This window comes from Syngnathus leptorhynchus, chromosome 9, assembly GCF_054491065.1.
Source record: "Syngnathus leptorhynchus isolate UIUO chromosome 9, UIUO_Slep, whole genome shotgun sequence".
NCBI classification, from domain to species: domain Eukaryota; kingdom Metazoa; phylum Chordata; class Actinopteri; order Syngnathiformes; family Syngnathidae; genus Syngnathus; species Syngnathus leptorhynchus.
Window position 1 is genome coordinate 10,299,853 of NC_141203.1, and position 26,120 is coordinate 10,325,972.

Below are 26,120 nucleotides of genomic sequence, written 5' to 3' on the forward strand. Positions count from 1 at the left end.
AACGAGAAGAAAACACAGGCATAACAACATGTGACTTTTTTTTTTTTGTACCCACTAACAAGCCTGTGTTGCCTTGCAGACACAGCAATGCAGAGGGCCAATGATTTGCCATTCCAGCTGACTGACACTGGAATTCTCCTGCTTCTCCATACATCCGGCATTCGTATACAGTAGACAAGCTTTAACATGCAGGCAGGGTGCACAGAGAGGACACACCTGTCTCAGGGCTTTCCTCCTCACCCTCTGCTTCCAAAGAACTTGCTGCAGGAGCACTAACTGCCTCAGCCGACCCCAGGTCTAAATCCGGGGCCTTGTCTATGGCCTCTGTCTGTTCTAAAACTTCTGTTTCGGGGATGTCCAGGTCGGGCTCTTCCCCGCTCCATTGCTGCTCATCAAGAGCTGCCTCTGCACTCTCCTCCTCATCCTCTTCCTCATCCTCATCATCATCCTCTTCAACCTCCTCCTCCTCCTCGTATTCAGCTGTAAGAGCCTCCATGGTCTCTTCTTCTCCAAAACAGGGTGAGAGGGGAGGGGGGACACATTAAGACTACAGGCAACACAGACTTGGGCAGTGTGAAAACAGAACCAATGAAGGGACACTTTGAGATGATCCAAAGTGTTCACAGATACATCACACATAGGCACAAGTATTGCGTGTAAGTATATTTGATATATTTTGGCTTTTGGAATGGATGGCACTTCTGAGTATTTATTTTTCATGTCCTTATGAAGAAGAATCTTGGAAGGGAAGTATGTTTTTTGTTCTCACCACCAGTCACTTGTCAATTTTACTTTACAAAAACGATTGGCTATAGATAATCAAACTACACTCCAGGTCACATTCTTCAAGGGAAACACTACTAAAGAGTAAACAAGAGCAAACAGCAGCAGACTTTTTTTTTTTTCATAAGTTTGTGAGGATCTGTTTGCCCAGTCAAATGATGTGTTTGTAATTCATAAGTGGAGTCTTGTGTAGGGAATTAATTGATATTATATAACCTTGTTACAGCCACCGAAACCGTACACCTTATCACCTCATCCTATTTTCATTGACGGAACCTTAATAAAACTCTCCTGCTATTAAGCATGATTGCAAACACAAGTGGCAATGACGGGCAAAGTAAACAAGAACATGACGTTTTACAAATCTGAAATCTCTCAGATTCCCAGTAAATAGACATCACAAGGACACGCAAACACACAAAGATGAAGGACGGAGTGACAAACGGAGGGACGGAAAGGGCGGAGAGACGCCCCCCTTGACGAAAGCACAACACAGATGAGGGAGATGTTCAACGGAAAGTTAAGGGGTGGTGGAGGGGTTGAGCGACGGCAAAGAGGAACCGTGCGTGGTTCACCTTCAATCTGTCTAAAGGCCACAGCCTGCCCCATGGGGCGGGCGCCCGAGTGCGTCCACTCGGGGCTGAACAAGGGGTGTTCATAGTACTCCTCGTCGGAGTGGTAGGGGTCGTCCTCAGGCACAGAAACTGAGATAGAGGGGGCGAGGAACTTGCACCTCTCCCGAGAATTTTGGAAGCGGCGGAGAGGGCCTGCCTCCTCCTCATCCCCTACATCTACAAACAAGACAGACACAAGGAGAAGAACTGCAAGGGAAATCTGGACACGCACAATGAGGAATAAATAAAAGAGGACGTAAAAAGGGGGATGGGGGCGTGATGTAACACCTCAAAAGAAAATATCCATTTTAAAAATCAGTCAGCATTTTTGTCTGTCATGAGAATGAAACAATACAAAATACAGTATAAATGTTTGCTGACAGATGTTATTTTTATCAGTACATTGAATTCTACTAATTCTACTGTCATGGTTCTTGCTTAATTTTAAGATGAACAAAATCTGCAAATGTTTTTTCTTATCAGGAGCTTTATGGTATCAAGGGGTACTTTAAAATGGACATTTTCTATATAAGAGTTGAGGGGCAAAAGAAAATGGGCTCATTGCAAAATAATCTCCCGTGCTAAATATATAAATGATTTTCCAGTTCTGGGACCTCTTTTTTTTAATTAGACTTTTTCTCCTTTTAAACTAATGTTATTTATACACAGAAAAAGAAATTCTAGAACACAGCGATACGCATAATCAGAAATCTACGATTGCTCAAACCGCTATTAAATTTTAATAAGGCAATGTATATAATAGAAAACAACAATTATTTTTGTATTTCTTTTAAAAATGAAAAAAAAATCAAAGACATAATTATACTTGTCAGTTTACTCGAAACTATGCATACATGGCTGTGGTTTGCCAAACCAGTAATGTTTCATTCGCAATATCCCCAATAAATAAGACATCACAGCACTTACTGTAGATGCAAAGAGCCCATTGAACATCAGTAAATAAAAAGTCAAGCAAATCAGAAAGGGGGTTACAAAAAGTGACATGACAAACAGACATTGATGGGGTGACTGTTAATAGCAACTGATTAGAGACCAAGATTGGCAGTTTTATTTTGAAGAAAATGACTAAAACTCTATTGCTTAGTTAAACAACCCTATCAATGCTCAATATGATCAGGTAGTGTAAGTAAACAGCAACAATACAAAAACAGGACTTATCCAAACCAACCTAACCAAAGCGCAATATCTATCGTCAAATGTAATTCTGCTGCCGTAAAGCCATTCTAACATATTTATTTTTTTAGGGTGCCTGTGAACAAAAAATAAATAAATGCTAACCTCTGATTTGTAATTATCCTTTGGTAGACAGTCAAGCATAATAAGACACTATAAAAACAAATTCACATCTATCTTACCCAAACAAACCATTCACTCACTTTTAGGAGATGTTTTTGTCATAGATTTAAAGGATCATTTATATCAGCACAATCAAGCAAAGATAATTAGCTGCGTGACTTGCTCATTTCTCACCGGCTTCATTCCTAATCCTATTTTGTGACTTACTCCACAAATGTTCAAGTCAGGTCTACAGTGCTGAGCCATGAAGGCCCAGAATCACACACACAAAACACTGACAGCTGCCAAAAAAAAAAAACCCACCATGAAGAGACATGTAAGAAAGAGAAAGTTGTCAGATTAGTATGTGGGAAGACTGTGAGGTATGCTGGTTGTTAGAAGGGGAAATGGTAGGAAACAATGATTCAAATAAAACTCCTCTTCTAGAAGTAAATGTTGAAGAGACAACCTGCGTCAGCCAGTCATTGCTTCAAATTAAGGAGGATGGAGCATGCGAAAATCTGTGACTGAAATAAAGAAAAATTAGCTTGTTATGAACTCTGGATGGTCTGTCGGAACATAGTCTTCCCTAAGATCTCTGCAACTCGTGATGCAACGGGAGGAGGGGGCCGTTGGATGCTTATACAGAGTACACTTGGCATGTTTTGGCCTACCTTGCTCAAGAGGGCCAAATTGTTCCGCAGCAGGTGAAGGAGGCGGCGACGGAGGTAAATTGGTGGTGTCTTCGACTACAATGAAGGATGAAGATTGAAGATGACTGCAGGTTTTTTTTTACGATAATTGGAAGTTTGGTATGTTTGAAATTGTGAAAGGTTCGTAATATTGTTAGCGGTGGATATTTTTTGTGAGCGTGTATAGCAAACCTGATGGCAGTCTTTGACTCTCCTGTTCCCCCTTTAGTACCGCCACCGCCTCGGCAGTCACTTCCTGCACGATTCTTGCAGACACTTGCTCTGAACACAGAAACAAACAGAAAATTGCTCTCAATAATAATAATAATAATAATAAATGGTAAAGATGATCATGTTTACGCAGAAATTATACAAAGACACACAATGGGAGAGCAAAGAGAGTGGCATTGGATGCAAAACCAGTCAGCATCCAAAATGTGTTTTTCAAAAAAAAAACAGATTGTTTCCTTGACAACAGACTGGTGAGCATATCAAATGGAAAGACGCAAAATGTTTTGAATGTTAGCAACATTCTGTTTTTATATAGAATTTTTACACACTAGAGTTGTTTGTAGCATGTTGCTCTTGACCTCTTTGAGACCAAAAAAAAAAAAAGCCGACATAGTGAGCTCCAGCTTTAACAGAATGTCAAGGGGGCAATTTAGTGCTTCAGAGGTTCTTGTTGCATCTGAAGAGCTGACTCTCAAAAGGCTCAAGGCTGGGGGGGATTAGCCAACGTCAGCAATTCTCTGCCACAGCATGTTGGACTCACCTCTTAGTAGGGATGGGGATAAAAATTGATTAGTCAATTGATTGTTTCTTGAGAATCTTGTTGATGGTGTGGAATTTTTCACAATCCGGCGTTCAGCTAATGTCTCAAATAGCAAGTATCGCTTATCGTTAACTTGAAGTCATGTGGTTAACGGCTTCAATAATGCGAGCGGAAGGCAAAACTGAACAAAAAAGCAAATTGGTGGGAGACTTGTTGTCATGGCAACACAACTGCTGCACCGCCATTTCTGTCTCCGGGGTGTCAGTGAGTGAGGGTGATCCGGGAGCTGGGGGGTAACATTGTAATTATAGCACGTTTAATAACAGCTCTGATTCGGGTTGGACTCGGTCTGTTGCAAACCCACGCAACGATGCATAACACGCCGACTACATACGTGTGCAAGGAAAGCTGACACATCCACGTCTGGACTGTGTCGACACATTACGATGATGTTTTTGTAAACAAGCCATCTGCTGAGTTGTAAAAGAGAGATCACACATACCTGCAGTTATAGCATGAGCACCAGTTAACTCCCCATCAAAGCCGTTCTCCCTCGCCGAGAAGGGGGCGGGGGTCGGGTGAGCCCCACCCGTCTGGCACGTCCTGTACGAGGAAGATGAGAAACCATTGGCCCCGTGGGTACCGGTGGACTCCTGGCCCCTGGAAGGGTCCCACTGAGCGGCACCGTCTTCTGGCTGTCGGTCATCTGCCATGCTAGTACGAACTCAGGATAGGGGAGGGAGGGGCGGGCGGTCGAGGAATGTCTCTCCTTCTGTGAGGTTGAGAGGAGAGGCAGACATGGTAACAAGTCAGCAGGTTATTAAAAGTTTGCAACGTCAGCTAAAGACCAGACTTTTATTGTAGTGTTAAAAAAAATCAACCAGTATAACATAATGAATGTCTCAGAAACTCACAGTAGTCAAATAGAATACCAATGGATCCGTCTACCTGCCAGAAAACGCTTACGCTGAATATTTAATGAAGAGTGTTTAAGCTCCAAGCCGAAATGAATAATTGTCAAGATTTGCATGACTCAGCTCAACGGATACGGGAGTGACAGCCCAATAGAGACTCCGCAGTGATTCCTCTGCTCAGAATGTCTCCTTTGAAGGTTCCTTGACTGTCACAGCTCGTCTTTCACCACTGTGACCCTGCTCGGGGCTTCAACTCAACAGCACTCCTATTTATTGAAAGTCGTAAAATATCAAAATGAAGTTGTCAGTCTGTCTTGGTCCTGCCGGTATTTGTGTTTGGTGGCTGACCTCCACTTCCGACTTGATCATCCTTAGTGGTGGACTGGCTGTGTACATTTTTCCAGCCACAATCTCAATTTTGACTTGATTTTCATCCGTCTGTTAAACAGAGCTACAAAACAGAAAGCAAAATGAATTAATGACTTCTTTGGTTTTGTTTTCCCAAGCGAACCATTTCCTCCCGCAAAATATTGAACATATTGCAGTGCGCATCACACGAGAGGTGTTGCACAGACAGACGGCTGACTGAGCTGCTCTTTTCACCTGATGGCACACTGACGATGCAATTTTTTTTCGATGACTGAATCAGCAATCCCAAATAACACTATTTTGAGCTTCAAATATAAGTTTAGATGCTTTGTGATGGCTTTTCTTAGAGAAGCAGCATCAAGCAAATGGCCGTCCGGCATAACAGATGTCCTACTGGAGACATTCAGCACAGAAGGTTCACCACCTTGTTGAAGGGCACCTTAACCATAACTGACATGAGTTGGAAGGGACACATTTCCCGGGATGACACAATCTATAAGGAATGACCGGCCCGGTCGATAGAGTGCCGACCGTGCTGACGGTACCGGCCGGGTTTCGGCTCAACCTAGTGAAGAAAAATAATATTTTTTTTCCTGGAGGCTCTTATATGTGTCATTAGTCTAATTTCTTATCTTTTTTTTTCTTTTTACCCATGAGTCTTTCTCCCACCTGTTATTTCTTCCTACCTCTTTACCTTCCTCCTAGTATCGTCCTTCCACCTACACACTCCTCCCCCGGCTTCCATCAGCCTTCATCTTTCCCCTCCTCTCTCGTTTTTTTTTTTTTCCATCTCCCTCCTACGTTCTGAAAACATTCACATGCCAACATCTCAGTGTGTGTGCGCGCGTACGTCACGCAGATGCTGCATTGCAGGGCTCTCCTCTCACTGCAGGAGTTGGAGAGCTGCAAAGGAGCTTAGCAGGCATGGCCTCTTTTTCTAATAATAGTCATAAAATTTCTACCTGGAGTTATCTGCTCAAAAATGACAAATAGGCCATGAGATAGCCTATCATAAATTTTGAATGCAAAAAAGCAACGCTGTCAGGGAAGCTAAAGCGAGTTTAAGCGGCCTGGCGGGTGTCCTGGCCTAGAAAGGTTCCCTTGCTTCTGAGCCAGAACGCTACTGGCAACAGATTTATATTCACAGTATAGCAGTGTATAAAGGAGTGTGCTCCATTTAGCCAAAAGTAGTGCTTTGCTGCAATTTTGCAGCATCTTGAAGTCTGGAAACTACATTAGAAAAAGTTTAGGAGTTTTATTTAGACAAAAGTAGTGCTTTGCTATATCGTATTGCATCCAGGTGACAAGGAACTACGGTGAAGGTGCCTTGTTGAAACTTAAAAGGCGCTTCGCCATCATTTAGTGGTTTTCAGAAGTAACCTAAAATATTTTTAGTGGAGATACAATGACTTTTGAATTATCAATCATTTGATAATCTTATGATGGTTAAAAATCTTCCTTCATAACAGGTGACGGTGGATGGTTTCTCTTATTCCATGTAAAAAACTGACTTGGGACAGATTGTGTCTGTCCAACCCCATTTCTCGACTCGTAGCTTGTGATTCAAAAGAAAATCGTACGCCCAGCCACAGGCCTTCATCCAAATTAAACATACTCCATGTAGAAAGCAGAAAATAAAAAGGCTCTTATCCAACCCCCGTCAGCAATCTCACTAGCAGGAAATTTGCGCAGGAAACAATGAGAGCCCATAAAAGCGTGACTGGCTTTTAGCGGACCTTGGTGTTGATCGTCTCACTAAAGCAGCTCTTCTCTTCCCACTCAATACCCACTTCCCACTCAGCTCTGAGCAGCCTGCACTCACATGTACATCCACCCACATGGCCACTGCTTTTATGGAGGTAACAGACTCTCTCACTCTCTCTCTCTTTCATTCCAAACAAAGTGTTTCTTTTTACCTATTTGACAGGTAGATAGCACATCTGAGAAGTGTAGAAAGATAAGTTCAGCCAATAGCCCAATTAAAGAACCAAATGTTTTATCATTAGGGATTTGGAAAAATATCAAATTGCATCAAGGGAGCACCAGCATTATAATAAATAAGGAAAAATATTCATAGTATTCGTGAAGACATAACGAACAAAATCCAACAAAGGAAAAATGTGTTTACCTGATTTGCCTGTGTGGGACTTGTAAAGGAATCAAAGCCACGTGTAAAAAAACAATTCCCTGGTTCTTTTGAAGTGTTGCACCGATAGTCAAAACCAAAAGTGTGACTTCCTCGATGAACCTAGAAATGATAAAAAGAAAGAAAAAAAAGGTTTTGGAATTGGTGTTCATTGTAGTCTACATTGATAACACAAAATAGTACATTTTTGTTCCGTGACTACGCTACAAGATTTTGTTCAGGTATTCATAAAACAGCCCTTAAATGCAGAACTGCAACATTGAAGTCAGCCTTTCCTCCTATTAGACGGTGATAAGAAGTGTTCTGATACCACTGTCATGCTTGTACCATAAATAAATCCCCAAAGTCAGAACAGGCCTAGCATTAAGCCTTCACTCGATTGAAACACTCTCTTGACGGCAACGCAAAATCCACTTAACAGTGCCTCGCGAGCTCACAGTGAATGTGTGAAGTGCTTGAGGCTTCTGCCAGTCAGTCTGTACAGGTATAGTATTTAAGATTTTCAAACAGCTATGTTTTAACCAGCATCTAGGGCTTCTTCCTTCAGGGTAATGTACAAGCTCAAAAAGTAGAGAGATTTTTTTTTTTTATACATCCTTGTTCTGCCAGCGAGCAGTGCACTTTCTAGCCACTGTTAATGGCTGACAGTCATGGAATAAATTCAGATTGCAATATTTTGTTAATCGATTATTCTATTATTTATTGAAGAAAATTTTACTTTGCCTAAAAGTGTGTTAAAAAACTTTCTTTCCCAATTTATTGTTGGGCAACCAATTATTTTGCTTTATTAGATATTGTTTAGTAATTTAAAAAAAAACTAAGAAAGATTATAAAGATTAATGAATAATATCTGTTGAGAGGCTAACAGATGATTTTGAGAATTTTAAGATAAAAAAAACCTATTACTCAATTAAAATAGTTGTTGATTAATTTGATAATTGATTTGTTGTCGATTAATCTTGTTCATCATGACGGATCATTCCAACCCAATTCGTAATACGGGAAATTTCACAATACAGAATTTGTAGGTCGGACCGAATAACCAAGCAAATTAAATTAAAATGCGTCAAGAAAAGTGCAAATCCAACCAAAGAGTGACTCAGCAGCGGCGCTGCAAATATTTTCCTATTACTGAATGACAATGAATGACTTTTGTCCTTTTACCACACAAAACAAAAGACGACGTAGGAGCTCTGTAGGAGAGAGTCAAGAAAAGGGCGCAGTAATCTCCCAGGAAAACTGCCAAGTAATTTCACTGCATTCATCTCAAAATCTTTTTGAAGTGCTTGAAATACACAGTAATTCATTTCAATTCAAGGGCACTGCGGGATACTTTAGCCGCCTTTGACTCAGCATGAGACTTGGTTTGACTGTTTTGCTGTTTTTTTATTTTTTTATTCATTATTAATTTATTTGTGTGTGTTGCTGTGTGACTTATTTTGTGCTCCGTGGTTGTTTTATAGTGCTCTAAAAATACAGCTGAGTTGAGCCGGGTTCATATTGACGTTTACATGAATATAGACATAGTGATTGAAAATATTCCCAGTATACTCGCATGAGCTTCATTACTTGCAAGTGTCGTAAAATACTGCAACAGAGTAGTTTTTTTTTTTTTAATTGTCGAGCATCTTTGCTGTCATCATTTTCATGTGTGAACACACACACACACAAGCACAAAGCACTTTGTTCTTCTCATGGGACTACGCATCCAGCAGCCACCTGTCAGTTTTAATGTGATCAGCAGAGTGTACAGTGTGTGTGTGTGTGTGTGTGTGTGTACTTCTGTGTTTTGGCATGTGTGTACATGTGTGTTTGTTGATGCTTCAAGTGGGGACTAACAGGAGATGTACATGACTGATTCATAAAGCAATATGTTTTTATAAAACTGTAGTTGTAATTAAAAAAACAAAAAAAAAAACCTTTTGGGTAAATGAGATAATTGACTCTAAAAAGTTAATGCGGGTTATTTAGATGTGTAAACAGGGGAACTGATTCAGTCAGTAAAATAATTTACATTTACATAAAATACATGTTATTATTTCAAGGGGCTTTTTGAGTGGGAACCTTTTTTAAAGAAATACAGATGTTTATAACTGCATTGTTTTGTCCACTGGCAACATTTGGAAGCATGAAAACACAAATGTTGGGGGTTTACAAAATGCCAAGCCAAGTTGCTATACTTCTTTTATGCAAGGCTAATATTTACCTCTATTAGTCTAATCTCCCTTGTCATTAACCTGCTCTCCCCCAGAAAGAATGCTACGATGAATTCTTTCATGTGTGTAAGCAACTACTTTTGTTCATGAAAAAAATATCCCATTCACAAAGCTCCCAGTGCACTTAAGATTGCATCCACATGCCATAAGAGAAACACATAGATCATTATCACGAATAGCTGTGCAAATGAGCTTCAGAACTTCTGTGCAAACACAATAGAATTTCAGGAAAGCCCAAAACACTTTCACCGTTTCTTCATAATTCACACTTTGTAGCCAAGCAGACATCTTAATGTTTATTTTTATGGAGTTTGATGAAAAAGTAAGTGGGAATTACTTGAAGAAAACAGCTGAACCAAGCTGGTTTTAGATGCCAAGCGTCTTACTCAGCAGAATCACAAAAACATCACACCTGATTCACTAATGTCCATAAAACAAGATGTAGCTTGCTAGAATTTGGATTTAAACACACCAATGTACAATAACATACAGTGATGGCTTTGAAAATATTTTCCTTAATGTGCAGCAGATAAAGAATGAACCTGACTGACAGATATGAAGTGAGATAGAAGAGAATATGACGAGGGACGGAGATGAGAAAGGACGTGTGGGTGGAAAAGCTCAAGAAGACAGACAGATAACAAATAAAAGAGGATGGCTGACGGTGGGTCAGAGCCATTATCTTGAGGACAGAGCAAACCTAATGAATAAACATTAACTTGTTATCTAATACTATTTTGGGATTAAACTAAAGCCACATGATTTGAATTCAAATTTCTTTCTGGAATTCTTTTCAAATGCGCATTATCTGATGGAATAGCAACCACAACATGGCTAACATATGAGTCAATACTGAAGCACAATTCTTTTGATTTTTTTCCAGTTTTGTTGCCAGTATTTGTCAAAATGAATCGATTAATCGACAAAAAAGCGACCAAGTGAATCGCCTCTTATTTTAGTAATTGAGTAACTAAAGATTGTTCAAATCTTGTTATTTCAAGCTATCAAAAGTAATAATTCAGTTTTCTTTGGTCCTTCACGAAAGCAAACTACTTTATCTTTTGTCTTTAATCAAAATAAGACCTCATCAAAAATCTGATTTTATTTTGAAAACAATCCTTCTTGTGTGATATTTGTCTTATTGTTTTTTTCCATCAATAAATAATACCAACAAAACAAAAATATCTGGTTAATAAATACTACAAATGTAATAATTAATTAATATTAAATTATTAAATTAATACACTTTATGGCAAATAAAATTGTATCAGAATATTCAATTAATCGATAAAATTCAAGAATTCGATTCTAGAAATACTCGATAATGACAGTCCTAGTTGCCATAATCCAGATCACATTCCACCTGCACCCTTGACAGGTTGCCAACCAATCACAGCACACATATGGACAAACATTCCCACTCAAAGTGGTAATGGTGCATTAAATGTACACATTGCCGCTGTGGCCCGCCATTTAAAATTGCTTTTTGCAGCTACCGGTTATATCATGAAGCTAACGGCGCCTTTTAGCAGCACAGTGACGCAGCAACTTTCCAGCAGCACATACTGATGCAGAGAAGAACAATGAAGAATAAACGGAGTGAGACTCACCTGGCAGACTGCGATACGGTCCGTGACTCAGGGGAAAGCTTACATCCGAGTCCTAGAAAAGTGACAGTGGAAAACGGGTAAGAGCAGTTGTGAAGGTAGAGAGACAGATTTGCCGCTTGGTCCTTTGGGAATGCGGTGGCAGGTGGTGTCTCTTAATACACACGCACACAAACACACACAAACCTAGCACCTTCAAATCTGCACGACAGATGGAGAGAGGATGAGGTGGAAGCTGAGAGGAGAAAGTAGTAATCAGTCAATGGTGGAGAGATAGTTGCAAAATTGGGGGGTTGTGTGTGCTGTCCACGGTTGTTAGTGTGACAAGTGAAATACAGATCCACTTTCCTGCTGCTGTCTTGTCATGCACACACACACACATAACCTATGAAATGCCTCATTAAGGGCATAAGAAAAGCGGTCTGTCTGGTGAGGCACGATTCTGCCACTACGGTAAGACATAAAAAGGTTATTGATAGCACCGCAATTGCCAGGAACAACTGTGTGTATCCTGACAAATAAGTACACACATGCTGAATCAGTTTGCATCTTTAAATTGAATTGTTCTAGGCGTCGTGGAGCAGGAAAACACACAACATACCTCAGTTTAAACTCGATGTTTGAATAGATAAATAAAATGTTGGTTTTAGAATGGGCAAGTGATAGACCAGAATTGAATTGAGAAATATGAAGGGAAAAAAATTGGATTCATGCTTGGAGCTCATCCCTATCCATATGGACAAGTTAATTTTTTCCCCTCATTGAGTAGCATAAAATGCAAACTTGGAAAGTATAATTTCTTTTAACAGTTCAATAAAAGGGCATCTGGTTTTGTGAAAAAAAAAAAAAATATTGTATAAGACTTGCAATTGACTGTTCTACTTTGGAGGACAAGCTGAACTTTGCAGCGCTGCAGTTGAATGCTGATGTGCTGCACTTTTATCTGCTTGAAAAAAGAAAGATTAGTTGTCATTGGGAGGGGGGGCGAGTCACTTAACTTTTTCACTGCCAGCCAAGTTACCAATTGACGGCTATAGCCGCATTGGCAGTGAATGAATTAATCAGTTAAAGAACCAATATGTCCTGAAAGACATTCCTTTTATTTATCTATAAAAAACTTCAAATACAATGAAATGGAATTAAAAAGTCATACAAGAAACCCAAATGATAACTGTCAGTATCTATCACGAACACATCAGAAGCAGCAAGCTTTGTTTTGATTTATAATATCATTACTGGTCTTTTTTGCAAATACAGACACATCCTCAAATTTATTTTCTGTAATCTAATCTCCCTTTAATATTTTTTAGACTGCCCAGATTTTGTGATGTGACATTATATTTACATGAAGCACGCACCTATTCTTCCAATAGGCCTCACGAGCTGTGGTAATCGAAATGTCAGCTCATATAAACGGAAATGAGATGTGAATCGTTGTTGTTCTTGTCCTGTCCTGCCTGAGAGCATCCGTCCTTTATTATTCCATTACACTGCTCTATACTGTATATTGCAGCGCTGAAACCACCCATCAACAAACACTTGAATGTAATCCAAAGTGGATGTCTTGTGTGGCACACACACACACACACACACACACACACACACACACGTACACACACACGCGATGCCATATGGTGTGTATTGGAATCCCACTGACAAAAACAACAGGTTTTACATCATTCTTACATTTCTAAAAAAAAATAAAAAAAAATTAAAAACAGTTGGGTTGTTTACATTTTTTTAGATAATTTTTTTGATAGGAGACAGGTTGAGCAAAAATGAACACACATTTTTTACACCACATTGAAAACATTAGTTATTTCCCTGAAGGAGTACTAAATCCTGTCTTGTGGCTCCAATTATTATTATACAGCTTCTGGAAAATTGAGTTTCAGCCAAAAAGTCATTTTCATAAATGATCAATCATGTTTTACTGATTAAAACTGTCCATTAGAATGTCAGCGCCATTCATTAAGTCGTAGACCTATTGTGGTTCAAGAGACGGAGGTTTTAGGATGAAGCCGTTCCTATGAATCAATGTTTCCACTTAAGAGGCCCCGTTTCCTTTTTAGTTGAATCGGGCAGGTTACAGAGTTTAAGTTTCGGGGAAATTAAAGTTGTTGAGTTTCTCTAAAGTAAAAATAAAAAAAATCTAAATTATCCACAGTCTATTTCAAAAAGCTTTTGCGCAGTCATGCACTGCCTCGTAAGACAAATCAATCTGTATGATTCAAGAATCTTGCTACACATGCAACAAATCTGACCTTTAAAGACTAAGCAGATTGGTAATTATCTCCTTTGGGGGAAGGCAGGAGCCGTAATTGGTTGGCTCATCTGATTTAGAAATTTGAACTCGTTTTAGGTTTTGAAGTAATTATCCTCCTCCGCGTTCACTTAGAGGAACATGCTCAGCTGCTTTCTCACCAATGTGTGTTCTTATTTTCATTCAAATGGAAAAATTCGGATTCCTCGGGCTGTAAGGGGACCATGAATCCATTTAGGTTGACCGATGAATCATCCCTAACGCACACAAATATTATCCGATGACAATGCAAGGCTCATGATAAAGGCTAGTCTACCACTTTATGATTGATTTGAAAAAAAAAATACACAAAAAATATGCTATTCAAAAGACATTTTTACCAACAAATGTGTTAATGTTTATTGTGTGCTGATGTCTGGTGTATTTGTACAATAGCGGTTTGCTCGAGGGAGTGGTGAAGCCTGCTGTGCGTGGTGATGAGCAGCCGCTCTGTTTCCATAGCAACACCCTAACTCTGTCAGTCTCCATGGCAACTAATAACGGCATTAGCTGATTCAGAAAATGTTCATATCAAAAAGAATGATCGTTCTCACCGATGCCCATTCCAAGATGGCTGAACGTATCTTTTGTAAATATTCTTCTGATAAATCATCAACCATTGTTATGTTTCCAATCATCAATCAAGATCGTTACCGTTAATGTTCAGACATCAAACCAGTGTTGTGCATTGAGTTCATTTTCAATTGCATTAAAAAAAAAAGTCAAAGAAAAGACAGCATTTCCAAGATTGTGCCACAAAAGTAGAAACTATCAGCCTCCTACCACTAGATTCCTTCACTCGGCTCAGCCATCGCTGCTGAAAACAAGATGAAGGCACATAAAACAATGTGACACTACAGAGCAGCAGTACGGCGCAATGAGCAAATCAAAGAGCGCGAGAGGCCGCCGACAAGAAGCAAAATGGCTTCCAGTGTAAACTAAATAAGTCTAAACACACTGACGACACTCAATGCGTGTTTCAAGTCGTGGCTAAACGGATTGCTAGTTTGATGGAAGTCGTGAAAGTGGCGAGCCAGCCAGTAATAATGAACTTGGCACGGAAATGAAGGTAATCTGAAACCTGTGACCTCATGAAACCTTTTGGATTAAAATAAGAAGGTTAAGCGAGGTTTGGGTTTTCGTTAGCGACACTTGACTGGTTGATTGATTGTTTGCCAACCGTGTTGCAATTACCTTCCGGATTCAGCAGCAATTTAGAAATTATACGACATTCCCCATTGCAAAGAATCCATTGCTCAATGGAATTTGCTGAGAAATATTTTTGGGACATCAGAGAGCGTGGTTTGTTAGCTGTGACATTTTAGACAACTCAAGCAGAACTTCACATCAAGTCAAGTCACGCAAACGCAGAGATGCTCTCAAGTCCACAAGGTCACATGCAAAGCTGAAACATCATTAAAATAAGAATTTAAAGGTTGTATTTTTTGAATTATCAGTGGTTAGCTTCTTTTGACAAAATGATGACCAACTTCAAACTATTTGCAAAACATAGAAATCCCATTTTATCTGAGTGTTTGCCTGATTTTTTTTTTTTAATCAAACATTCAACCTCTCTCGAGTAATGAATCAGCACGTTCAAAACTATTCAAGCCATAATTTGACTGAATATCGCAAAGTGACGTGTCATGTGTTACGTGTGGCGAGAGTCGCCAAGTTCGAGTTCTCCAAGAGCAGATGATCCGAGATTAAAGCCGCTTAAGAAAGAAGCACATAAAACGGCACGCTGTAATGAATCTAATGGGTTAAAAATACGTCGACGAGATGTAACAGTAAAAGGATTGACCTGTTAAGAAACATTAAGGTCACGTATTTGGTTTTTGTGCTTGATTTCTCTTTTCTCCATTTGGTTCCGCACACGTGTAGCTAGCTACCTGTCAACACCGATTAGGTAACAAAAAGTGCGACACCTCAAAAAGCTCAAAGACTTGTGAATAATTCATCTTCTGAGTCGCTCAGAAAAGAATCCCGGCAGATCATCAACAGGTTCAGAGCAGTCGTCTTAACGCGAAGCTTGGAAGTGACACAGTCAGCGATATGCAAGGCAGTACTGTAACTTCAATTTTGGGAGTAATCTATCATTCTTTCCTCACTACATGTGGGGGAAAAAGTGAAGTTTCAGCAGATCTTCAGGGAAATTTGACTTTCGCTTGAATACGTTGCCTGTTTTCTTGTTTAGGAAGGAATATTTTAAGCCCAAATATTTGGACAATGATAGAGTTGCTTTTACTACTGTCACGTGCAAAAAGAAAACATAAGATGATAGGAGAATTTTTTTTATCGGTTTTCCAACAACATTTTGGAAGAAAAAAAAAACAATGGAAGCCACAGAGAACAGGACCGTTTTGAAAGCCTCAAATATATCTTCATCCCGTGTTGACATACAAGCTCTTATCAATGATGTCACGGCGTACAAAAAGCTTCAGCCGAGTAACGTGTATATAAATGGGCTGCATCCAAAGTACCTCTCTATAACGTCAGAAAGCTTTTATGAGCTTGCTTTATTCACACAGTGTGTTACCATGAAAGAAAAGAGTCATTGAAAGTAACTGCACCCCTCAATAGATTTTCTGCAACTTTAACATACAAGCCCCAATGCCAAAGGAATATATTTCTTTTTTTTGCCTCTGCTACCATACAAAATTCATCCAGAAAGCCGTTCCATGACATAATCTCATCGTAACAAGAGCCACTCTGAGATTTCCATCCTCGAAAAAGAATGGGCTTGTTACATTTCCCCATGAAAAGAATAAACGTCTCAATCGCTAATCTGCTTAGAAGCACAGCAACGTAGTCACACGTGTAGTAAAGTCGATTAGGACAGGCAAGAGTCATCCGATTAAGGGGGTTAAGGTTCAACCTTTTTTTTTCCACCAAAACTATCACGCTCTGGTGCTTTCTTTTCAAAATAACTAAAAGCAGAGGTCTGGAAATAGATAGAAAATGACCACAGAGGACAATAAAGTCCTCCCAGCCCCGTGAATACTTGTCAAATGGTTTGATCTCTTTTGTGGTAAGCATTGCTTGACTGTTCACCATGAAGTTATCTACCTCATTAGCTACACGGTGAGATGAATAAAGACAACGCTGCATTATAACAGAAGTGCACCTGTTTCTACTGGCTGACTGACAGTCCACCTCCTACATCATCCAGCGCCCACGAATCAGGTGGTGATTCATAGGTGCGGATCTTTGCCACCCGGGTATTACCTTGACATTTATACTTTCAACATGCATCTGAAAGCTTGGTGGTTTACAGGGGGGGAAAAAAAATTAAACATACTTTAGGGGGGGAAGTAGCCTCTAAGTGTGAAGTAGAACATGAAAGTCATTTTTTTAGGTAATCTTGTTCAGTCATGTCACGCTTAATGGCTGTGCATCACGTCTGTAAGCACTTTAATCTGATAACATGCTTTATATTTAATCTAGGAAGAAAAAAAAGCAGAGAGGTGGTCATCCCAAACATCACCCGCTTGCCTCCCTGCCAATGACTCAATACATTGCAACATCATTGTGCATGCATCAGACATTAACAGTGTCTCCATTCACTGCGGCCCAGTGGACACACACACAGATAAATCAATAGTCAGTGAATATGGGCTGCATCAATTGCAGGAAAGCTGTATGCTGCAAAAGCCATTTAGAGCAATCTTTAATGGAGCTGCCACTTTTGATTTGAAATCACATTTAAGCATGTGCACTATATGAGATTTGGACTTTGGTGTGGCCATGCAATCACCAAATGACTCCGCGCGCGCATGATGTGTCCCGTCTGGTGCACTGAATGGTTTATATAAATAAATATATATATATATATATATATATATGGAGATACGTGCCTCCTTGCAGGTTTAATGAGATCCAATGCAGAGATTCTTTCAAACCATTCATTACAAATCAACACGCGTGATTAAACCAAAATCAAATCAGATTTCCGTCAGACGTGTTTACTCAACTGGGATTTAAATCTGGCAAAAATATTGAGGAGACCCAGACAGCCCCAGTAAGCAAGAATGAAAAACAGATCTCCTGTGGCTTCACAATGCATGCATGCCCGTTTTGTCTGGTCAAAAGTAAACGCAAAAAAAAAAAGGCGTAATTGTTTTTTTTTGTATTACCTGTTCAGCGCAGCGTCCCCAATGCAACACCGGCTTTGCAGACTACACTGTCACCGCAGACTGCATGTACCGTAATGACCATATGACGGGCATTTTTTTCTAGAGGTTTTTTCACGGCTTAATACCGTAATACCAGTAATACCGCCGCACCTAAACAAGAGGCAGGTTTGTGTTTTAGGATAATTCTAAGATTTGACACACTAAATAATAACTACATAAAAACAAGAGGCAGGCATTTTGTGACATTTATGTGACATTTATTTTTTATTTTTAATAACTCACATTACGTTTCAAGAATCCATGACTGCATATAAATTGCTGTACATAGAGTAAGAATTAATGATATGATAGTTACAAAATATCTATCACTTTTTTGAAGTGTATCATGTCTTTAAAAATTCATAGATCACGGCAAATGAAACATTGAAAACAACAAACAATTACATTTCCAGTAATACAATTATTTTAAGGATAATATTATGAGAAAACATAATTTCCAGTAATACAATTATTTTAAGCATAATATTATAAAATTCTGATCAAATACAGTATTTTGTAGTGTTTTCATACAGTCTTGAAAAATTACAAATAATCATGCATGATTATTTCACAGATTCACTTAAAATTTCTATTTATTCACGTTTTATATTTTCCAGCATATTCAATTTAACATGTTCAATCATTCATGCGTTATATCTCCTAATTATATTTAAATAAAAATATTATCTTTTTCCTTCCAACAAGTGCTGAGACAGAAACAGCGATCTAAATATCAGTGACTTGATTATTATGTTCAGCTGGAGGTCGCAACCAGCTCATTTGTTTCCATGCCAACACGACACATAGATTTGAGAGCCCTATAAAAAATCTTCAGCTTTTGCCTAAACATTGCTTGACCGATACACAGGTTGAGTGTTGTACAAAATACGTACACTGTACTGGTAGTGTAAGTGATGCGGAAACCAATGAATAATTCTACTGAAAATACCTGTATGAAACTGTTAAAGAAATAATAATGTGCACAAAGAAAGAAGATGACACATTGACAAATTCCCGTCATGGTGACCCAAAAGTAAGTCCGAAGTCTTGCGCCAGGTAAGGCGGTGCCGTTCTTCGCCACACTTCTCATGTGACCTCGCAGGTATCGAACGGTGATACAGCTGGTAACGATCATAAACCACAAAACAGTTAACAGGTAGATCCAAGTAATGATGAAACTAATTTCCCTGACAAGGAAAATATCATCACTGAAGGGAATCAATGTGCTGTTGGCGGAAGAGAGCAGCGAAGGCCCGATAGTTAGAGCAATGGCAGTCTCGAGGGCCCAGTTGTAGACTAAAATCACAAAATCAAGAGAAGTGGCCATCAAAATTGTGACCATGATGTTTCTCTTCAGCCAAATAAGCAAAGCGCATCGTGTGGGAACGATCCGGAGGAAAAAGTAGAAGTTGAGCCAAACGTAGGAGGTCATGCTGATCCTTACGAAGGACTGCATTATCAGCCACAGCACAAAAGATGCTGTGAGAGTTAGATAATCATCCAAGGTGAAGAACAGCGTCAAAAAGACTGTATACAAAATGGCGCAGCCCATGACATATTCCAAGAGTATCTTCAAAGGCAGCTTGAGTCGTTTGTTGTTGTCGCCTTGTGGTTTGACCAAGAAAAAGAAAAAGAAAACATTCAGAGCAAAGCTGAAAAGAACCAACGGACCGTTGATCAAAAAGAATGCCAGCCTATTGATATCAATGTATTTTTCCATTGTTGACTTCAAAAATGATTCAAACAAATGGAGTTCTTCAACACAGCTTTTGATAGATGGCTTGACAGGAAAAGTAGGGGACTGGTGTTAATACGCGTTTGCATAATGGGCTGACCTGTCGGAAGAAATATTAATGATGCGTTGCCTCCACGGAGAGAAATTTGACCCGGTAACAACGACAAAAGAAAAACATTTTCAAACCAGACCACGAAAACTTCCTCTCCAATCAATTTGATTATGTTTATCCCCACAAGTCACCAGTCGAGAGACAAACATCTGTGCAATGTTTTTATTTAAATTAACACATCCGACTAAAACGCCAGAATATAGAGAATATAAATTGTATCATAATAATAGCTTTACATTCCAACATTTGGCACTTAAAATACTACCAGAATAAAAACATAAACTCCTTTCACACGCAACGCATACATACTTAAAGCCACAGGTTTTATCTTTCAGTGTATTTGATTGAAATTTCCACATATGTCCTGCACTTGGATAATCTGAATAAATAAAGGCTGGTATTAATTTCTCCAAACTGAACTTTAGTGGGTTTTAATCAGTGTCAATCCACGGAAGCTTCATCAGTAGACTTGGATGAAATGGCAGCAGCACCAAACAAATGTTTTTGCATTGAAGGAAATGAGCTCAACCCATGCAAAGGCACTGAAATGGGCCGAGAAGATGTTTCGAGCCACATTTAACTTGCAAAAATTCGGCACTTATGAAGTCACACGTAGTCAGGTGATTTTTTTTTTTTTGGTCTGCTTCTGAGTATCAGTGAGAATTGTTTGTTTAAAAGTAGTCTCTGCGGCGTGAATCGTCACTTATGAAGGACGGGTTCCATTGGGCGGGGTAGATACACGAGTGGCGAGATCCCGGAAGTCCTGTGAATGGGTACAAACCGTTTCTCTCCAGGTCAGAGTTGCGCAATGCCGGCTGCAGGAAAACGCAGAGTTGTTCTTTAGTTTGGCCTTTTGGATTAAGACAGTCGGTAATGAAAAAAAATTCTTACCGAATAGTAAATGTCAGTCATCTGCAGTAGGTTCTTGGTACTGCCATTCTCTTGCATCTCGATGGTCTCCCGTCCCCACTCCATGGAGATGCGGTTGCTCTTGGGGAAGTCGGTGTATGGAGACATTTGGAGGTCTCCGCTCTTGAAGATGATCTTGTTGAGGTCATTTTTATCTCTCCTGGTGGTTGAGACACAAGTTCAAGTGTGACATCGTTTTCTTTCTTATAGTATTATTTGACAAGGGAGCGCTTACTTGCAGCAAATGACAATAAGAGCAATGATGAGGATAAGAAGCAAGGCGCCCCCTGCTGGTGATACAACGACAGCAATCAACTTGTAAACTGCAAAGACAAAATGAAGCACAATAAGCATGTGCAAAGATTCTGTTTCCACGTTGCTTGATTTATTTCAATGGGAACGATCATCTCGTGAATCTTAACGCCACTTACAATTCCCACAGTTGAATCCTCCAAATCCAAACATGCACCTGGAACATAAGAGGTCACAGTGAGAATGTGGCCTTAAGTCCGGAGTACACAAATACAACAAATGCAAACTTACGGGACACAGGTGCCATTTTCCAGCTTGTAGCCATCCCCGCATTCTGGCAAAAGACAGAATACAATTTGTGTTTTTTACTGGTCCTTTGTCACAGACTACGAATAAAAAAAAGGCTTACCTAAGCAGGATAGGTCATCAAGGTTGTGCTTGTAATAACCTGGTAGACATTGGCATTGGGCAGTGCCGCTGATATCGGTGCAAGTGGAGCGTTCTGGGTTACACTGAAATCTTTGGGCCACACAGAGACTCTCCTCTAAAAAAAAAAATAGTGGAAGCAGTCATGAGGATTAAGAAAAAAATGCGTCCTCTAGCGGTAGAATACAAGATTACATGCTCCTACTCATATTTGCAGTTTGGATACAAGTGATGAACAGATTTTTTATTTTATTTTTTTGCCACCTACCGTGATAAGTGAGTCTGTGGTGCAGCACCACATGGCAGTGAGACTGTGAAGAGCTGCAGTTTTTTAGAAACATCTGGATGCTGTTGTTGACCTCCACACTGGACACATTGGAGGACCTGGCGAACATGTTGACGGCCGATATATGAACGCCGTCCAGGTCCCTATAAGGAGGAGATATTTGTATGAGTCTGTGTCATTTTGGTAGCAGATTAAAAAAAATGTCATTTGGGTTGAAAAAGTAACTTTATGAACTCACTTTTTGCTGAGAGTGGAGCGGCTGTAACCGCTGAGGTGGGACAAGGAGGCATTTAGCTGAGTTGGACGGGGGATATCAGTGAGTAAAACTAAAAGACATTTTCATCACAATTGCAAGACGCAATGAGTCTGTTTCTCACCAGCTGGAGGATCCCCCTCTGGATTTCATGCATGGCTGCGCTCTTGAAGATACTCGAGTCATGTGACATTTTGTTTATACTGAATCTTCCCAAAAAGGTCTTTGCTGTCAAGGGATGACACAACGACATTTAACTAAATAGAATTTTGCCTCTTTTTTTTTTTTATGTTACCTTTTGTGCACGTGCGTCCATCCTCCAGGTCGAAGCCCAGCGGACACTCACAATTGAAGGAACCCCTGGTGTTCACACATGTGGAGCCAATGGGGCAAGGGTCCTTCTCACACTCATCCATATCTGCACACACAAGAAATTTTGGTTATTTAGCAAATCTGCATCGGGTTTGGTAGTTATTTTGTAATCCAAATCTAGAACAACACATTTTGAAGAGTCGAATGGACAGTGCAAATAAATTAATAACGAGCTCTTGTTTGGGATGATATATTTATAAAACGAGAATTTTGTGGAAGCTCACCTTGGTTGCAAGTGGGGCCCGTCCAGGCTTGTTGACACGTGCAAGTGAATTGATGTCCTTCATAGCTTCTGCATGTTCCTCCGTTCCAACATGGGTTGGACATGCAGGGGTCCCCTGCTGGTCATGGAGGATAAAGGAATTAGTAATCGGCGGCTCGGTAAATTATATTATAATAAACCTGACAGTCAGAAAGGGTTCAGTACTCACTTGTCGGAGCTGCCTTAGTGGATTGGACATGAGCGGGTGTTGTTAGCGTCACTCTCTTTGTGGTTACTCGGTTTGTTTGTTTGCGGGTGGTGTGCAAAGCCTCCGTGCTCCTTGTTGGGGTGTTGAGGGTGTGAGGAGCAGTGCTTGGTTGGCTTCGGGTTGGCGTGAAGACGGCTAGCGTGCGCACGCTAGTTTCCTGCTTCGGGATGGTGATATCTGCAAGCTCGGTGGTCACCGCCGGCGATGAGGGAGCTCGTTTGGTGCTGGGGTGGGAAGCGGTCGGGATTGCAGAGCTCTGCCGAGTCAGCGTGGGGGCACTTGTTGCGGAGGTCGTGGGAGGGATGGTGGGCTGGGTTGGAGAGTCGGGAGTGGAGATAACGGAAGTGCTGCTGAGCTTGAATGATGAGGTGGCGAGGAGTAGAGGGATGCTGGTGGACACTGTTGAGGTACTTGTGGCCTCATCTGTTCGTTGGGATCTGTTAGGAGCAAACAGTAAAAACGATGCCATTGTGGATTCATGGAGAAGAAATACTTTGTTACCTTTCAGTGACAGCTGTGGTGGTGACAAAGACCTCAGTTGTCTCCGTGTGAGAGTCATACTGATTCGTTGGACTACTAATCAGTGGGGGCACTGTGGTGAAACTAAATCCCAGTTTTTCCTCCTCGCTCTGGCTGAGGCTGTGAGTGCTGAAGCTGATGATCCTAGTAGAAGATTCAGCAGAAGGTTCCACTGTGGATTCCTGGTAGGACACAAGAGTGGGGCTCCTAACAGGTGGGACGACTGGAGGTGTGGATGAGAAGGATTCATCCAATTGGTCAGTGCTGGACATCCTGGATGTGGAGTCTGAAGTTGCCTCTGATGTTAGAAGGTGGTGATGTTCAGTAGCATTCGGAGGGCTAACGAGAGTTTGCGTTCCTGTGGACGTCTCCGGAAATGATTGAGTGAGAGTGCTGTCTCTGGCTTCTTCGCTCCGAGCAGACGGGGAACTGTGAGTGTAGTCTTCAGTCTCTGTTCCCCCTGGTGATGGAACACTCCAAGTGGAGGGAGGTTGGTGAGAGCTGGAGCTCTCGGTAAAGGCTGAGGAGGAGGAGCTGTTGTCAGAAGAAGAGGAGGTGACAGACAACAGAGTCCGCTCCCCTGCCCGACTGATGGTGGTCGAGGTGAAAATGCTGTCTGTGAGGACTTGAGACTGGGAGGACACGGCGTCTCCAAAACGGAGATGGGAAACCGGGCTGTCCCGTGGCAAGCTGGAGTCCTCTGTGGACGTCCAAGACAACATCGCTTTGTTGGACACAACGGTGGAGACGTCAGGCAGGTTTTGGGTTCGTAAGGCATCGTTCCAGTTTCTGCTGCTACTCCTGGCCTCAGAGGAGGTGCCGACATGGGATGACGTGAACGACTCGGTGGAGTCACTGACGGTCTCCAGTGACCTGGTAGTTGGTTCTCGTAGAGTTTGTGTTTGCTCAGTGCCTGAGGAAAAACAACACAGCATTGCTATTCAAAGATGGGATTTCACATTATCATCACTAAAAGAATTAAGATGTCAGACCCACTACGGAAATTTTGTTCTGATTTTATACGCAATATATGTGCTTCTCTAGATTTTCGCGTCGTTAGTACAAGGTGCAGTTCAACCAATCGTCACTAGAGGGCGGTGAGGGAACCCCCATCCATCCACAATGATGCTGTGTGAAGTTCCACTACTGCAGAGCAGAGGCAACAATTCTGGGTGGAGAACAATTGGTAGGCGGGCTTATCTACTCGAACAAAGGCTTGAAGGCCTAAATATGGCGGCCAATGTCCCCGCTGGGAGTCAGTGGCTTCCTTCCTAAAGCTGAGTGAGCACAAGGCAGAAGACTATCACTCGTGGATTTGGGTTTCACAGTTCAAAGAATTACTTTTAAACCCACTAACCACTGGAATCGGGGGATGAGTTCCTTCCTTTGACACAATGCCAAAACCAAAACAATATTTTAGATGCTGATGTTGATTTGGGGAACAATTGTAATGCATGTCTTGTTATTGTTGGTACTGTCATTGTGAGTCTTGGAATTTACCAACACATTTACTGTAACTACATAAAAAGTAAACATGCTCTTCAAGTTGATGTCTGGGTGTGTACAGATTCTCAAGCACGTGTGATCATGGCAAGCTAGCAACCTTAAATAATATATACTATCGAACAAACAAAAGTAGCATTGAGAGAGCATGTTGGACACATGGTAATGGCAAGATCTATTCTATTGTATTCCTTCCAATAACTACTGAATCATTGAAGATTTACATTTTTACAAAGAAAGCAAGAAAGGCATTTATGTCAGGAATATAACTGAGAAACAAACAATCTAATAATTTTGTTTTTGTCGGCTTTATTGAAGTCTATCTATCTATCTATCTATCTATCTATCTATCTATCTATCTATCTATCTATCTATCTATCTATCTATCTATCTATCTATCTATCTATCCCCATCCCTTTGATCAAAACTCATAGTTTTAGTTAGTTCATGACAATCAATGTTACAGCTACCTTATGTTCTTTGACAGCGGGTCAACTTGACCCGCAACATGACAGGAGGGTAAACTGTATCATTATTATTTCAATGATGTATTTGGCTATATTTAAGCGCAGTGTTGACGTTCAACGTGCATATTTTTGCAGTTGTTTACATGAATAAATCATGTTTTTATGAACACTTAGTCTGACTATGTTACTGTATTTTAATAGTGGTCTTTGTGGTGGTGCTTGGCATCAAGAATTTAAGACCCACTAAGTACTAAGATGCATTCTGATTGTCAAGATGAAATGAAGTCATGTAATAATATAACGAGCTGTTGAGATTTTATTTCTGGAATACTAATGCGCGCGAGGTTTGCAGTGCAAATTGAGGCTGCAAAGAATGTCACGTAGGCCGCAGAGTGAGCGACGCATCTTACCCAAAGAGCTTGTGAGCAGCAGCAGGTCCTCTTGGGATGAGGTTGATGAACTCTCACTGGTGGGAGAAGTGGAAGTGAACTCGTAGTCCGCGTTGCTCGCCTCATTGGTGCTACTTGAGGAATAAAAGACGCTCGTCTCCGCATGCGGGCTGCTGTTAACGGGGGTCTCTGCCCCAAGAGGCTGCGGGAGACTGAACGCAAGCCCCCACAGAAACAAGCCGAGGACGGGCTCCACCGACCACGTTTTCATAATTTCAAAGAAGCCAGGCCAGCGTGGTGGTCGCTGAAATCGAGGAAAGACAGACCCGCGGGTCTCCCGGGGAAGGAGGGCATGGAGGGGCAGAGGAAACCTCGCCTTTTTAGGGAACTTCCATAGCCCGTGGTTGAGATCGGCGTTATGTCCGGTCCGATCGGCGGGGGAACCGAACCGGGGCGAGGCGACAGCAGCCTGTTATCACTGAGTGAGCGGGACCAGCGGGCTCCTCCTCCTCTACTCGGCGCACACACAGGCGCATCCGAT

General features: G+C 40.9%; 3 protein-coding genes across 4 annotated transcripts in view; all 3 read right to left on the reverse strand.

Moving 5' to 3' along the window:
* map2 (microtubule-associated protein 2) overlaps positions 1-17,927 on the reverse strand; it is a 38,323-nt gene extending 20,396 nt beyond the window's left edge. Inside the window, exons 1-8 of the mRNA XM_085920066.1 lie at positions 17,848-17,927; positions 11,413-11,464; positions 7,569-7,688; positions 4,660-4,929; positions 3,578-3,667; positions 3,368-3,442; positions 1,359-1,574; positions 217-504 (exon numbers count right to left, since the gene is read on the reverse strand). Of these exons, the coding sequence (XP_085776192.1) occupies positions 217-504; positions 1,359-1,574; positions 3,368-3,442; positions 3,578-3,667; positions 4,660-4,870 (880 nt within the window). The 5' untranslated portion in view covers positions 4,871-4,929; positions 7,569-7,688; positions 11,413-11,464; positions 17,848-17,927. The remainder of the gene's footprint in view (positions 1-216; positions 505-1,358; positions 1,575-3,367; positions 3,443-3,577; positions 3,668-4,659; positions 4,930-7,568; positions 7,689-11,412; positions 11,465-17,847) is intronic.
* A 563-nt stretch (positions 17,928-18,490) lies between these two features.
* On the reverse strand, positions 18,491-19,652 carry LOC147051101 (uncharacterized). The gene has a single exon (XM_085921096.1). The coding sequence runs from the start codon at positions 19,604-19,606 to the stop codon at positions 18,641-18,643; it is 966 nt and encodes a 321-aa protein (XP_085777222.1). The 5' UTR covers positions 19,607-19,652; the 3' UTR covers positions 18,491-18,640.
* Positions 19,653-19,888: 236 nt separating this feature from the next.
* heg1 (heart development protein with EGF-like domains 1) lies at positions 19,889-25,991 on the reverse strand. Of its 2 annotated transcripts, none has more exons than XM_085920433.1 (14): positions 25,601-25,991; positions 23,203-24,133; positions 22,663-23,138; positions 22,456-22,569; positions 22,155-22,277; positions 21,984-22,087; positions 21,845-21,900; positions 21,589-21,749; positions 21,304-21,438; positions 21,186-21,228; positions 21,074-21,111; positions 20,878-20,965; positions 20,625-20,802; positions 19,889-20,548 (listed from the first exon to the last, which is right to left on the reverse strand). In XM_085920433.1, the coding sequence occupies exons 1-14, from the start codon at positions 25,848-25,850 to the stop codon at positions 20,405-20,407; spliced, it is 2,841 nt and encodes a 946-aa protein (XP_085776559.1). In that variant the 5' UTR covers positions 25,851-25,991; the 3' UTR covers positions 19,889-20,404. The 2 variants fall into 2 exon arrangements, with proteins under 2 accessions (XP_085776559.1, XP_085776558.1); XM_085920432.1 differs by having other exon boundaries at positions 22,456-22,572.
* Positions 25,992-26,120: the final 129 nt, after the last annotated feature.

Excerpts from the sequence above, each read along its gene's own strand:
- LOC147051101 (XM_085921096.1), bottom strand. The coding sequence starts at position 19,606 with ATGGAAAAATACATTGATATCAATAGGCTGGCATTCTTTTTGATCAAC.
- heg1 (XM_085920432.1), bottom strand. The coding sequence starts at position 25,850 with ATGAAAACGTGGTCGGTGGAGCCCGTCCTCGGCTTGTTTCTGTGGGGG. Across the intron at positions 23,139-23,202 it reads ACCACAGCTGTCACTGAAAG|ATCCCAACGAACAGATGAGG; the intron begins GTAACAAAGTAT and ends TGCTCCTAACAG. Across the intron at positions 22,088-22,154 it reads TGGACGCACGTGCACAAAAG|CAAAGACCTTTTTGGGAAGA; the intron begins GTAACATAAAAA and ends ATCCCTTGACAG.